The sequence below is a fragment of the Dromaius novaehollandiae genome, chromosome 2 (assembly GCF_036370855.1).
Source record: "Dromaius novaehollandiae isolate bDroNov1 chromosome 2, bDroNov1.hap1, whole genome shotgun sequence".
Taxonomy (NCBI): domain Eukaryota; kingdom Metazoa; phylum Chordata; class Aves; order Casuariiformes; family Dromaiidae; genus Dromaius; species Dromaius novaehollandiae.
This window is the reverse complement of record NC_088099.1, coordinates 19,241,411-19,256,371: the sequence shown is the minus strand read 5'-3', so window position 1 is coordinate 19,256,371 and position 14,961 is coordinate 19,241,411. Positions and strand designations below refer to the sequence as shown.

The window sequence follows — 14,961 nt, the reverse complement described above, 5'->3', positions numbered from 1 at the left end:
TAATCTTTAGGCAAAGGTACTCGTCCTTATCTGTTATTCCTTGTTTGGAATATATGATCCTTATGACTACAGTCTGTTTCTTTGGTGGGCTAGGAGGGAAGGGAAAGGCATACGTGATGTACTGTAACCTTGCAGTTACCTCTTAGAGTACAGGGCCTTCTACTCACTAGTCTGTGGCTGTGGTTTTATCTGAGTCCAAGCCCTCTGGGCTTGATGTAAACAACACATTCCTCAATTTTATTGCTGTGAACAATGATGTTTTTCATTCAAATCACAGGCCATTATTCTAAGACTTGTTCTGCTCTTTCTTCTGGTGTTTGTATGCACATTGCCATTCATATTTCATTCATACCAATCTTAATGTTCCTGTTACAGGGGTCTACATCCTGTCTGTAATACCATCCAAGATGTCTACTTTTAGTTTACATGACACCACTACACCAGATTATATCAAACTTCATTATATTGTCTTGTAGACCTCTTGAAGACAGTACTACAGCAGTGTAAAATGAGCAATATAGATTAAGTTCGTGCAAGTGTAGGTGTAAATTTCTGCTGTTTCCATACTAGGAAGTGACAAATGTATTGTTCTTCGTTACAACCCAGAGGCAGAGGATGATTTGCAGTATGATTCATAGTCATTATAAGACATCACTTTTTCCTTGTCTAGAATTTTGTTCCAGATTTAAGTCACAAGAAAAATCTTTGAGAAAGTAGATGGTTTCAGCATCTTGTGTGTTCATCATAAGGATTCTTCTGTGTTAGCACTAATAGTGTACTTTAATTGTCAATACAGGCCCTCCCTGCAGACAAATAGAAGAAAGCTATTTGCAGAAAAATATAAAATATCATTCTAAAGTTTCTGTACATGGAAAAAGAAAATATTTTCAAAATTTTTGAAGGTTGAAATTACAAGTTCAGCAGCTCATTCTTCTTGTTAGTATTCATATCAATTATTTAAAAGTCAACCAATAAGATGCCCCCAGTCATCACTAGTGTGTCTGCCTGACTTTACACACATGTAAGAGTTTGTGTCTTTAGTACTGAAAGACAGGAGTTAGATTAGGAGAAGTCTGATGCCAGCAGTCACTCAGTTTGCATTGACTTTTTGTTAGTCCAAGCTGCCTGTCATACAGATGGAATTACCCTGCTTCTGGGGACCCAGACTAATATCTCTTCATAGCCCTGTGCAATGCCAGCTAGACATGTCAGATTGCTCAGTGCTATCTCAGGAATCTTAAACATGACACTGCATTGCACCCTGCAGATCTGCCCAAGTACATCTGGGACAAAGTGTTCCTGAGATTGGGGAATTTGTTTGAATTTTTTTCACTATTCCGAAAAGAGAAGAAGTAAAACTTATACGTGCTTTATTTCTTCATTTCTGTTTCCCATAGTTCAATTCCATACCACATGAAAGTAGATAGAATTTGACATACCTGTGGTAAGTCAAGGCTCAAGTCAGTTGATCATAGTCTAGTTCTCAATTAACATATGTCAGTCGAGTAAGTAACGATTATATAACTAGGGGAAGCAAATCATTTTTTTGGCAACTTGAGCCAGGAAGAAAAATGTTAAGTGAATTCACAAGGCTAAATTGTACTTTGTGTTGCAGATGACATGTTTTTAGCATTGTCTGTGATGTCTTTTTTGTATCTGTATGCACTATAGACATAATAATGGTAATACCTAGTTTTTCTATAGCTCAGTGAATATCTATGTCCCTCATTAAGACAGTATCATTATCTGTGTTTATGGATATGGAAACTGAGACAGAAGAAAGTTGAAATGATATATCCATTGGCTTAAAGTTGTTACTTTTCAAGACTACAGAAATACATTTGAAAAAACGAGTGCATATAAATATATTCTGATTTGAAACAAATGCTCCTTCTCCATTTATATTGTGAGCATTCTGTGTCTCACGTTTTTGCAAATGGCTTTGCCAATGGCACTGCATAAAGTAATGGATGTGTCAACGTCTCCCTTCCATTGGTTTGTTCCAAGACTGGTTATATAACAACCCAGTTCTCACCTCAAGCTACTTTGAAGGTCAACATCAATACATACACTTAAGTTTAATGTTTTCTTCCTGGATATGTTGGGAGCTGATAGTAAGGCAAGAGAAGGTCTTGCAGATTTCCTGATAGTCTGAGACAGCCCGTTTCTTAATCCTTAGGGATAGTGTCCATTTCCCGGAGTTTTTGAAGGAAGAATGTGCAAATCTGAATGATTGTTATTATAAGGAACTTTTTTTATTATTATAATTCTCTGCTAAAAGTAAGCCAGATTCACTCATGGACAATGCGATTACACTTGCAGCTCACTTCAGTGGCAGAAAGCATAGGAGAAGAGGAAAAAGTGAAAAATGTTCACGGCTTTGTTTTCCTGGGGAGAGTGGCTTGCTAAAAATGTAGCCTCAGAAGCGATGGGGACAGTAGGTTAGGATGTGGTCAGAGATCCGAAGCTTCGTTGTTTAGGGCATTCCCTAAGCAGCCTCTCTTAAGAGCTACGTTACCATTTAAAGCTGCTCTTTTAAATGGGCAAATTGCAAAGAGCACTCTTCCAGCATCCTTCAGGAATGAGCACCCGGGGCATAGCTGCCTTAACAGAATTAATGAAGGATGTCATATGTCTTAGTAAATGGCATATGTTTGCCAGAGTGATATAGGTGGCTCAGTAAATGATAAACATACCAAAAATACGGTATATTGTACCATTCCCTCTTTTTGTATTTTTCAGTGGCAAGGCAGGACGAAAAGCACTAATCGAAAGCGTTAGGTGAGGCCAGCAATTCATGGATTAGACAAAAGGCCTGGATATGCTGCTACTGTCACTGCTTTCACTCTGGCACAGCTCTAGTTTCTTCTCTGTTCTCTCCTCTCCTGTACAAGTGAGATAGAATGTAACCTACCATCCCGGGTGGAAGGGCAGGGATGGAGGAACATGGTGCCATGTTGTGCCTAATACATAAATCTATGGCACTTGCACACTTTTTTAGTATCTTTAAAAACAAAAGAAAACAAAAGCCCATTTTTTCTTACCACCGTCAGCAAGCTGTTGATTGTGTTGCCAAATCTCAATATGCAGACAGACAAGCACAATCATCTCATGTAAAAGACCCTGGAGGCCTTTGATACGCTGCCATTGCTCTTGGTGCGATTAAGAATCAAAACATACTGGATTTTTTGTTTCCTAAATAAAAAACATAGTGGAAACCAAATATTTTATGTTCTGATGTCTTGTGCGTTATGCAGTGCCTCATAAGGCACTGTGCAAAAATGCTGGGCAGAAACTGAGGACAGCTTCTACCTCTGAGCCTCTCAACCTGGTCTTTAACATGGAGATACTAATTCTGAACAAACTTCATAATGTACTTTTAGATCCACTGATCTAATAAAAGCTGCCATTGCTGCTCATGTTATCATCTGTGTATTAGTCTTTGTTTCACTGATGCAGTAAATGAGAGAACTGTAATATATGAAGAAAAACAGCTTCTGGTTTCCTGAAGGAAAAGTTTGTTTTTTCCAGTAGGTGACCATAGGCCTTTGGTTATAAGACAGCCAGAGTGAGAAGTGCTTTGTGTTTCTCCTTTAGCTTCCTACCAAGTGATTCTGAAAATTGTCTATCAGGAATGAAGTTCATAAGAACTGCTCAGTATTCAAAAATGATATGAATGTTATTTCTTTCATGTCATTCCATTCCATTCCTTTCTATGAATGTTACTCATAGCATTCACTGTCTCTATTGTACTCCTAATGTGGTTGTGCTGGATTTTAATCATCTTTTCAAAGTTAGTGATGTATACAAATATATGACAAAGATGTGGTGAACAGACGGAAAAATAGGTTCACAAGGGGAGCCTTCTGGTTATTGTAATAAGGTTATGAGGAATATAATTACTTTCCCCTTCATGCATACACTTCTTTAGTCCAAAATTATATATGGCCCAGAGCTGTATTTGCAGAATGAATACAGGACAATAGATGGTGTTTTGCCCTTACAGGGAATACCCAGGGCTGCACTTTGAAATTCCATGTTGCTAAAAATAGAGAATAGATATTTCTTTTTCTTCTAAATTATCTTAAAAGTCAGTGTTTGTGTAAATGGTATCATAGGATTGCTAAACCTATGATGTGATACTGTTCCTGAGTGTGGTGATTTTCAGCACTGGTCAGTCCAGGATACATAACATCAGATACACAGTATTTTACATGTTGAGGTTATGGAAATAACCTACCCATAGGCATTCACCCATGCCTGTGGGGAGGTGTTCAGGCTGACAGTATTCATGTAGTCTGCCTCTGTACAAGGCTATTTTTCTAGTGACAACTGGAAAGGCTGTTCCTGTTCTGTAATGAGAAATAAGAATCTGGAATTAAATTCTTCCTTTGGTTAGGTATGTAGATTAAAATGAGATATGATATTTAATTTAGCCATTTTATATTGAAATCTGGTAATTATTTTGAATCTGGATGGGTTTCATCAAAACCTTGTGAGAACGACATCATATAATTTTCTTGAATCAAAGAAAGCATTTATATCTTATAATGGATTTCCCCACACCATGCAGGTTTTAAAGGACTAAGAGGAGGCAGCACAATTCATTCAGCACCACTGTCCCTTGCACCAGGGTTTTTTAAGTTTGGAGTCCAAATTTAACAAAGCACAAAAGCCGCAACTGCCAATTTGGCTCCTAACTTTGATTTCATAAACAGAAGTTGGAGCTAAAATATTCTTTTGGATCTCAGCCTGACCCAGTGGTGCAACAGTTACCGTGTTATTCCCCAGCTTTCATAGGCTGCTTTGTCATACACAGAGGTTGAGTGTGCCTAGAGATTTCACAGGGATGGTCTACATAGCAGCATGAGGCTCACGGTGTCTGTTAGAGCAGACAGAAGGGCCAAAGTAATGAATATAGTCTTAAACTATTTTAGATTCCTTATAGTCAGTGGAGACAAGTAGACACATCTCTGTGTTCATGGGCTGGAAAAGAAATGTGGGCTCTCAAATTAATCACTTCTTTTCTGTGCCTGTAGTTAAGTGGAATGAATGCTGGGGCAAACTTTTATTAGGTTAATGTAAAGCAAAGCACAACTTTTGCAGCATTCAGTCCTGTCCCTGAGGAAAGTATTTTGCTTATATGTAAGGGAGTGCTGTAAGTAAGTTAATTCTCTGCCAGCTCCATAATCTGCAAGCAGCGGGGTCCACGTAGACAACCTTCCCATTTCATTCTCATTTGCAATTCTGCCGTAACAAGTGAAAGGTGTGATGTCAAATATCAAAGATATGTTGCAAAATTGGTAATTTTATTTTTAATGTCAGAAGGATGCTACTTTTTGGATTAAATACTTGCAATGTTTATTTTACATTCATCTTGACAATTTAATCTTCTACTTCAAGCTTTAAAAGGTTCACTCCGAGTAAGTCTCCAAAGTTTCCATTTAAACCAGAGAGGCATCATACCACATTCTCAGCAAAATGCCATTACTTTTTTTTAGTAAGCATGAAGATAATTTGCTAATGCATTTAATAATTCTTTTGTTAGTAAGTGAAACCAGTTTGCACAAGCTAATGCTAGTTTTGATCTGAAAAGACTGAAAAGGCACCATGTGATACTGAGATGAGATAGGAGGCCAAGTATCAGTATAATTCAGTCATTCCTTTTGACTTCCCATCTGTAGGAACACTGTCTAGTGGATTATGTTTTAGAATTTCAGTGAGACACTGTTATTTTAAGGAGCTTTCTTGTCATAAAACTTCATTGGGGATTACAGCATCCTATAGCTGATTCACCTTATTAATTCAAGTAGGATCTATCTCATTACAATTTCATGATGTGCATCATGAAGGTTTTTCTTCTTGCTTCTCATATCATAATACGATGGTTGGAGACTGGCATTGCATAAGAAAATGTAATATGGTATCTCCTATTTCTGAGTCATCTGTCACAGTGGTGCCTGGAAGGCTTGGTTATCAGCCGTCCTCCAGGAGCCCATGGCCAGTGATGAAGGGAGCCCATTCCCTGTCCTGCCAGGCAGATGTTAGCATTGCAGGGACTGTCAGCACTGACACGCCATTTAGTGGTCATGATACAGACACAAAAGACTGAATGGTCATGTAGCTTCAAGGCTTGAAGGTCAGGCCCTGTGCATTGGCAGTGGAGGGAAGGGGAGCACACGTTGCTGTTGCAGTGCAGTGCAGCTATTAGAGAGCTCCTCTCAGTCTCAGGGAAGACTTCTCTCAGCATGCTTAACCAGCCTCTCTCACAAGCATTTAAAGTTCGAAGAAGTTAATCATTAATTGTGTTGTCTGTGAGAGCTTGTTTGAGCATGTGTCAGTGTCACAGAAACACTGTTTCCTGATAGATTCAACCAGAGTTCCTTTTTCCCACTCCTAAGTGTACTCTTGATAATCTTAAGCAGTAACAGCTGGTTTCATGAATGAACCAATGAACCATCTGTGTGTCAGTAGAGCTATAGCCCTCAGTAAAGCTGCCTCTGCTTCGGTGCTATCTTCAGGAGATAACATAGACTCATTCCCTTCCCTTCCACTATAATTAACTTCTTGCCTATATCAGCGATGCATTTATTACTCTCCTGTCTTTCCTTGCTACTCAGATCATTGATTAAAGTGAAAAACAAAACCCCACATGTCCGCTGCTCCAGGGGGGACATAGGTGGACATTTCACGTGCCCAAGATGGGGAGCCTGTGTGGGACTGTAAGAGAAATTCTTACTGCTTACTGTCTATGTGGGCACATAGACGGAGTCATAGTCTATCCTTAGAGTTAAGAGTGGCTTGAGAAATTATGTAAGTCTGGATAGTAGAAAAATTTAGGTATATATTTTGTGTTCTCTTTCAAATGGATTAGCAGATGTATTTATTTGGCCCTCTATTTCCAGGACAGTGTTTTTGATATTTTTTTTCGCTGTTTCTCTCTGACTTAGAGATGAAGCAGTATGAGATCTGAGAACATTTTCTGTTTTATGCAGTTAACTGCTTTTCCAAACACATGGTGTGTTGTTTTCTTCACTCACCCCTGACTTGCATTCAGATTCAAGTAAATGACACATAAGGAGCAGTCTTCCTAGGTTAGAGGTCTTTGAACTCATTAATATTAGCCATCAGTCATATTTATGACACTATTTACAATGAATTCAGGACAACACAAGTGTGATGTTACATCATATATTAATACAGTACTTTTATAAATAGAAAAGAGATGAAAGAGTTTATCTTTTGGAAGAGGGTTGATTTTTAAAGTAAAACAAAAGGCTTAATTGTGAGTTTGATATTGTAGGGAGCAGCCTGCACCGTACTAGAGGCAACCATGGCGTATGTGGGAGCATAGTGCAGTGAATAACTGCTATTGCGTTACATAACCTAGGCAAAAATAATGGAGGGGCTTCAGCCCTTATATCCTCTTCTCTTGATAAATCTATGCCTGCCTCTGTTTCCCCAAAGGATTAAAGAAAGTCCTTTTCGTATTCCTCAAGTATAATTTTTAATGATTTTCAAACTAGAACCATTGCAACACACAGTGAACGGTTTTTGTTATTAGGTTTTTCTCAGCCTCGCAAGAAGCCAAAGGTATTTGCAGTCTTCAGCAACCCCCCCACTAAAGAAAAGGTTCTGTATTGATTTTTAATCATGCTGTACACCTCTCCCTATTTTTTTAAAAGGAGTGAAGATGTAGTGGCCAGCCTGAGACAATTTCTATTGCCTTAATGTTTAGAAAATGTGGGCACCGTTCTTCTCAACATAAGAGCTTTTTCAGGTGTTTGAGAATAGGGATCGAGCAGTTGAGGCCTCTGTAATCTTGTGGTCACTTTTGCAAGTTTTGGCCACTGTACATGAAGTAAAGCCGAGCAATGAATTGGGAATGTAAACATGGCTCCAAATGATTAATAAATATTTTTTACACTGCAGACCAGGAAAGTAAATAGACACTGAGGTCTCCATCTGCAAACACTATACTTAATGTTCTTCAGCTCTGTTTTTGTTTATTCTTGCATATTCATTTGAAGCATCTTTACCAAATATGCCGCAAGAAGAACTTATATATCCAAAGGCAAATTAAAATGTGTAGTTCAGCAGTGTGACACATCACAATTGACATTTGTTTCTGCAAAACTGTGATGTTTTTAGCCCCTTGGCATAGTTTCTTAATGTAGTTTTAATTCTGTACAATTGACAGTTTGTAAATTATATTCTGAAGTGGTTCTGTGTACATGGACAAAATGTGCTTTTTGTCACTTGCTACAGAATGAGTATCTATATGAAGGTGTTGATGCAAGAGTTATAGAATATGAGGACAACAGGCCTCTCTTAGATATGTTCCTGCAGAAACCAATGGGTTTATTGTCCCTGCTGGATGAGGAAAGTCGATTCCCACAAGCAACAGATCAGACACTTGTAGGTAAGTGTATGGTTTATTTCCTAATGCCACAGAATGCCTCCCTGTGAGATTTTGGTTTAGTGACTTCAGTTTAGGGTATATGCGAGTTGTGTTTTCAATGAGCCCGTATTCCAGTTTCACAGTACATTTCAGGGAGGCATGGATGCAGAGTTGATGCATTCCTGAAGTTGATACAAGAAACGTGTACATACAAGAGTACAAATGAACCTAAGCTGCTGATCCAGGTTTTGAACTCTCTTACCCTCAGAAATTTTTAGCTGCAAGGCTTGAAAAACAGGGATCAAACTTAGTTAAAGCTCTAGGTGCATACGCCAGGAACATTGTTTTCAAAGATGCGTCGTGTTCAGCTCTGAGATTTTTGTTGGACCATATCTAAGCAAGAGTTTTGGGACTCTGTAAAGATAATGGCAGTGAACTTGATCCTCACTGCCTTTCAGCAATTCATGTTTCCAGGCTTTTCTACACAAAAATTATAAGTAAAACACCTAAATATGTTATAATTTGGATCCTGAATATTTCAGTGCTGATGAAGTAGTCTCAGTTACAGTTGATTTAATTATTTTAGTGGGATTTCTGTGTGGATGAATCCTTTTTTATTTTCCAATGTGCAAAGTGTCAGATGAGAATTTTAACCAACATCTAGTCACAAAGCCAATAACAACACCCAATAACAGAAGTTTTTTATGTCCATGCTACAGCAGTTATATGAGCTTGTTGTCTATCTACCCTCATATTGAACTGATCTTGAACTCTTGAACTGATCACCTCAACCAATTACTAAATGTTTTCTCACCATTTCCAAGTGTGGTAGGAAGGATTACTACCGTGTTTTATATGTGAAAACCAAAAGCTTAGGCAAATGATTTTCTGAGATGACACACAAAAAGATTGGTACAAAGTGACTGATCCAAGAGCCCCTATATTCTCCATACAGTGCCTTTTATTACAAGACCATCATGGTACCGTTCTTTTTAAAAACATCAGAGTCTGTTTTGTGCTACTGCATTTGTCTGAGAAACCAGGCAATATCCTTAGAGGAATTCACCTTCAGAGCACAATTACTGTACAGTGATGCCAGTAAGATAAACTGTGTATTTCCTTTCAGAAAAATTTGAAGATAATTTGAAGTCAAAATATTTTTGGAGACCCAAAAGAGTAGATCTAACCTTTGGGATTTATCATTATGCAGGAAAGGTAAGAGACCAAACTATTAGTTGGGGATTGTGGAATCACAGGGCTGGAAGGGAATGTAAGAGGTCAGTTATACCAATGTTGGTTCCCAACATTCATCTATTCAAACCTGAGGTGGAAAAGTTGGCAGTGCCCGACACCTCAAAAGCAAATTGAAAAGTTACTTTCCATCACACAAAAAAAAGTAATGGAGCATGTTTTGCTTAAAGGCCATGAAGTAAATAAACTGACTGTATTTCAACAGAACCAAAAATCATGATTATGTAATGCATCCCTCTGCCCCTCCACCTAGTTCCTCAAAGCCTTGTGCCATGTAGCCACTGCTCCAAATCAGGATCCATTCTTCTTCCCTTTTACCACAAACCCTACCTCCTTTGCCCCATCTGCCTTAGTTCTCAACTCCTTCCTTTGTCGTCAGCCAGGTAGTGCATGCCCTGCTTTCTCTTACATTTATTCAGCAGTCTTGCCCTCCTGTACAAGGTGTTTTGCCTTCATACACTCAGGAGGAGCTAGGAGTTGCTGATGCACTAAGGCAAGATACTCCTGATCACCTGTACCTTGCCTTGTGGAAACAGGAGCTCCCAGCTACTTTTGAGCTCTTCTAAGGAGTATGGAGTGGGCATTGCTGTCTCACACAGGAAACTACGCTGTGCCTGTGCAGTGCTGCAGCAGCTGGCCTGGAAAGAGGCAAGATACCACCTATTGCTGATGGATGATAACTTGCCCTTATACAAGACAGCCAGCTACAGAAGGCCTGCACTAACTCCTCTGAACCTCATCTCCAGCTGATTACATTTCACAAATGTGGCATAGCTCACTGCTGAGAAGCAGGCAGCCAGCTCTACCTATACCCTTCTTGATATCAACCATGGAAGATGGGAATTTTACCAGCGCCCAGTCAGCCCTTTGCACTGTTCAAAAAGCTTTATCATCAGGAAGTTTCTCCTACTGTCCAACTTAAATCTCCACTGCTGTGATTTAAGTTCATTACTTCTAGTCCTGTTTAGTGTGGACCTGGAGAACAATTTATTTCCTCTTCCTTTGCAATCCTTTTTGTAATTTAAGACTGTTACTCTTTGGGTTTGGGGGGTTTTTTTCCCCCCTAAATTAAATATGCCAGTATCTTCTACCCTTCTTCACAGGTCAGATTTTCTTTGCCATGGATCACTCTCATTGCCCTTTCCCTCCCCCTCTCAGACTCTCTAGAAATAATACAAATCTCTCTTGAAAAGTAACATCTCAAAACTGACACAGTTTTATATGTGGGTCCTTTAAGGCATCATTGAGATAGATCCCTAGAGGTATGTTTTGAGTTAGGTACACCATTCCAGGCAATTTTTAGAGAGATTTCATTTGCCAGGGTGCAGCTTGTGATATTGAAAACTTCCACTGTAATTAATACAGAGATCTCTAGGAAGAGATATTAAGTCCTGTGTCTAGTACAGCACAATCTGAATGGGCCAGAAAGACTGCACAATCACATCAGTAGTCCTGTGTGATATAACTGAAAGCAAGTACATTGTTAATTGTGCATTAACACCTGTATTGGTGTAATGGAGTACTATAGCACCCTTGTTCTTGTGATAAGTACATACTGGCTAAAGCTATTATTAACACATCTGCATTAGGTTTTCCCTAATGTTTCAAGCTACTTTGGGCTAATAGATTTGCTTTTAGTGATCTGCATCATACTGGTCCTCAGTATTAAAAAGTTAAAACTTCCAGTGACAGAAAGCAAGACTGCAAGAGAGAGAGAGAGCCTCATGGCTGAAAACCTGTTTGTGCCTCTTGATATGTTACAAGCCATGTCAGAGTGCTTAAATCTACACTTATATTTCAAAAGCCCAGAAGATGCCTAAATGCACTTTTTAAACAGGTTCTGTATAATGCAAGTGGATTCCTAGCCAAAAATAGAGATACCCTGCCAGCTGATATTGTGCTGCTACTCCGATCATCTGAAAACAATCTGATACGACAGTTAGTAACCCATCCTCTTACAAAAACAGGTATTGCTATTGTGGTAATCTTTCTGTTCTCCTTCTCTAGCCTTTGTGCTGACCGCTGTTGGGTTTCATATGACCATTTATTGATGATATTATACACTTTGTGGCTTAACTTTCCAACCCTAGAATCTATACAGAATGGAGCCCCTGCCATCTCAAGCTGCAGGGGAGGGATTGGTCTGGTCAAGTGCAAAGGAAGTGGTAGAGGCTCCTTTCAGGGTCCCCTCTTCATGGTAGGGGAGCGGGACAGGGAGTGGAGTGCATCACTTGAGTTGAGGATTGGACAGAAAGGCTCAGGTAAGTTGCTGGCCCTTTTTGGATGGCACACATGCAAGTTGCCTGTTTTGTCTCAGTGCAACCTCTCTCTGAAGTAGCAGAAAATCAAGGCTGGGGCTCCTAACATCTAATGCGTAGAGCAAGGAGACACTCTTCTCTTTCCCTAGTCTCTCAGTCCTTTACAGTAGGAAACTGATGGGGTCCTAGTAATGAGCTGAGGCCAAGTTTGGATTTGAGGACTTAGGTTTTTCCCTTCCTCAGAGAATTCTTAAGCGGGGAGAATGAATATGACTGGCTCTACCAAAATTATTCTTATCTAAAGTTGCACCTTTGTTGAACCAGGTTCCTTGCACTGTGTCCTACCTGCCTTTTTAGGTTGATGGGTAAGTCTGCTTACAATGAGAAAAATCTAGATGGCAAACATCATTTGTGTTCGCTCTATAAATTCTACCATGAAGTTAAGTAGTGCCCCAGTAAGTGCTGCTATTATATTATATGTATTACAGCCAGGCAGGGCTTATTTGTTATTGTGTTGTTTTGCTCCCAGTGTGATGGGCACTGATACTGTAAAACAGGCGCTTTAGAACTTTACTTTCTTGTACAATTACATGGGAGATGTACTTGCAGTAGAACAGGAAGGCTAAACTGAAGGAGCCTAATGGAAATTTCTCTAAAATATTATCATACCTTACAGTAACCGAGGTTTTGGCAAAGCCCCTACTCTTCACAAAGGGAGCTTAGCTGTTGGAATGCAAGATTTGGTCTTAAAGGTATGCTTTAAGTCAATACTCTTGGGAAAACACTGAGCACAACATGCTTCCCTGAACCTTTTGACTTGCTAATGTCTGCTAAGGTACTAAACAATAACTTATTTGGAGCAAGTTCAGGATCCGCATGGTCCCAAGAACTGATCACAAGTCTTAAGTAAAGTTTTGCAATGTAACTCTGAAAGTTATTTTAGTCTTCTTTTTAAACATTATCATATGCCATGTGTGGGCTTTCAAAACTGGTCACAGCCCATCCCGGTGTAGCCAACTAAAAGTTAGGTCTCTGGTCTAAGTTATTCATCTAGAATCAGTGGAAAGTTAGAAACATATCCAGAGTGCAGCCCATCCTGCCCATCTCAGGTGTTTCTCTCAGGATGGGATAAAACTCTTCTGAAGGTGCCTGTCTCCACTGAATATGCTGGGATCCTGTAGACACCTCACTTTCAGATAGCTGAAGTTAGGTGTGAGTAATCCTCTTTCTTTCCTTCCCACTCTGTGATACTCAGTTAAGCCCAGGGAGTTTTCAGTGCTTGATGTCATCACATAATACATGGCACTCTAGCTGGCAATGCATTATACTTGCAACTGTTCATCCAAGTCTTGTCCACCTGTTACGGGTAATAGCTAAGCACAGAGAGGTTACAGGGTCTCACAGTGTACAGTGGGATTCCAGAGGTGTTATGTTAGTAGCAGAAGCAATGGCAGCGTGCAGCAATAGTTGTGGTTTTATCAACATAAAATGACATTGTATAAAGCTCAGAAGTGCTATCACTGTTCCTTCAGAAAACCGGTGTCTGCATAAACCACTCCAATGCACCTAGTCCTTCACGTCATTATAGTAAGAATATTACTTGACTTACTTGACTCCCAGTGTTGGAGTCATAAGACTAAGTCTATGCTAGTAAACAAAGTAGGGACAGTGAACGGTAGCTGAAACACTGCTATGTGATTGCCCATTCTGGTTAATAGTTGGCATACCTCCCTGGGACAGTTATGGTCCATGTCAGCTAGAATTCTCCCAGAAATGCCTGGGCATGGTTCAGGAGAAAGCACAGGCCAGAGATGGTTTCCAGCAAGCTCTGTGGAAGGAGACATCCCTATTTTTACTGGGAGATTAGAAGAGGCGGAAAATATAGAGTTTAGCTGTATAGACTTGAGTCATCCTATGCCACTTGCCCTCAGGGCTGGAGAAGGGTTCTAGCTCATTTTATTAGCTACTATGTGTGTAGCCATAGAGATTGATTTTCATGTATACTAATTTATACCATTTATAAATAGAGTTAGTAAAAAAGGGCCTTAAAGTGGAAATAAATTTCATTTGTCCCCATTTTAAGCCATAATTGCTAACTAGGCTAGTACAAAGCCATCCTTAGAGTAAAAGAGTGTGGGTGCTATAAGATGTATCTTTCTTATTTTTTGCACCAGTGTACTTATTTATTTTTTTGCTTTAGTAGGTGACATAAGTGCTGAAAGAGGAAAAATACAGCCCGTGTTTCATCTTCGTGCAACTTCTTCAGAGCTCATTCCAGCCCAAGGGTGAAAGGGGAAATAAGGACATACTCAGGAAAAGCCAGGAATCCTTGTAGTCAAATGGTTACATTGGGGGCTTGAATAGTGTGGTTCTATGTAGTATAAATGAGATCTAAGCATTTTGGTAGGTTGCTTTCTTTCATCTTCCTATAGGTAACCTGGCACACACTAAAAGCAAAACTACAATCAGTTACCAGATGTGGACCCCACAGAAATCAATCAGTCGTACTAAGGTAAGAAAACTGATTTCATGGTTCTACATTGAACTCTAATTTAAACTAGAAAGGCAATACTGTTATTGCTACTAAAAGTAAGCAAGTAACCCCTTCCTTGGTTTTTCTCCCTCTCCTATTTTCTTTTCTGTTTAGCTGGATATCTTTGTGTTGTGCAATTCATATTCCTTCCGTGAGGTAAAAAACTAACATTTCCCTTCTTTCTGGCTGTAGTTTTATAACAACGTCAGAAAAAAAAAGATTACTTCCTAACTGTATTGTGGTAGCAAAAAGAGAGATTAAAATATTGGTGTGGAGTATAGTCATGTTCTGTAGAGAACTACTGAAAGAACAGTGGTGCTGAAACTACAGACAGGACCTCAGACATTGCCTCAGACCACGTCAGCTTATTTGTGGCAGTTATTTAGATGTTCAGTTATCAAATTGTGTCCTCTGTGTGTGGTTGTTTGCATACTATGTAGCAAAGTAATGTAATGTACTGATGTAACAACTTTGTGCTAGTGATCATGCAGTAACTTTTGCAGTTTAGAATACTTTTT

At 39.3% G+C, this 14,961-nt stretch overlaps 1 protein-coding gene across 8 annotated transcripts in view; it reads left to right on the top strand.

Moving 5' to 3' along the window:
* The window catches only part of MYO3A (myosin IIIA), a 127,465-nt gene that overhangs the window by 80,783 nt on the left and 31,721 nt on the right, over positions 1–14,961 (top strand). For 7 of the 8 annotated variants that reach the window (XR_010387572.1, XM_064505900.1, XM_064505902.1 and 4 more), the window contains 5 exons: positions 8,269–8,422; positions 9,528–9,616; positions 11,490–11,619; positions 11,743–11,913; positions 14,343–14,422. Coding sequence is in view for 7 of the 8 variants with exons in the window: in XM_064505900.1 (XP_064361970.1) it covers positions 8,269–8,422; positions 9,528–9,616; positions 11,490–11,619; positions 11,743–11,913; positions 14,343–14,422 (624 nt within the window). In the remaining variant the exon portion in view is untranslated. The remainder of the gene's footprint in view (positions 1–8,268; positions 8,423–9,527; positions 9,617–11,489; positions 11,620–11,742; positions 11,914–14,342; positions 14,423–14,961) is intronic. The other variant, XM_064505901.1, reaches the window with a different exon arrangement.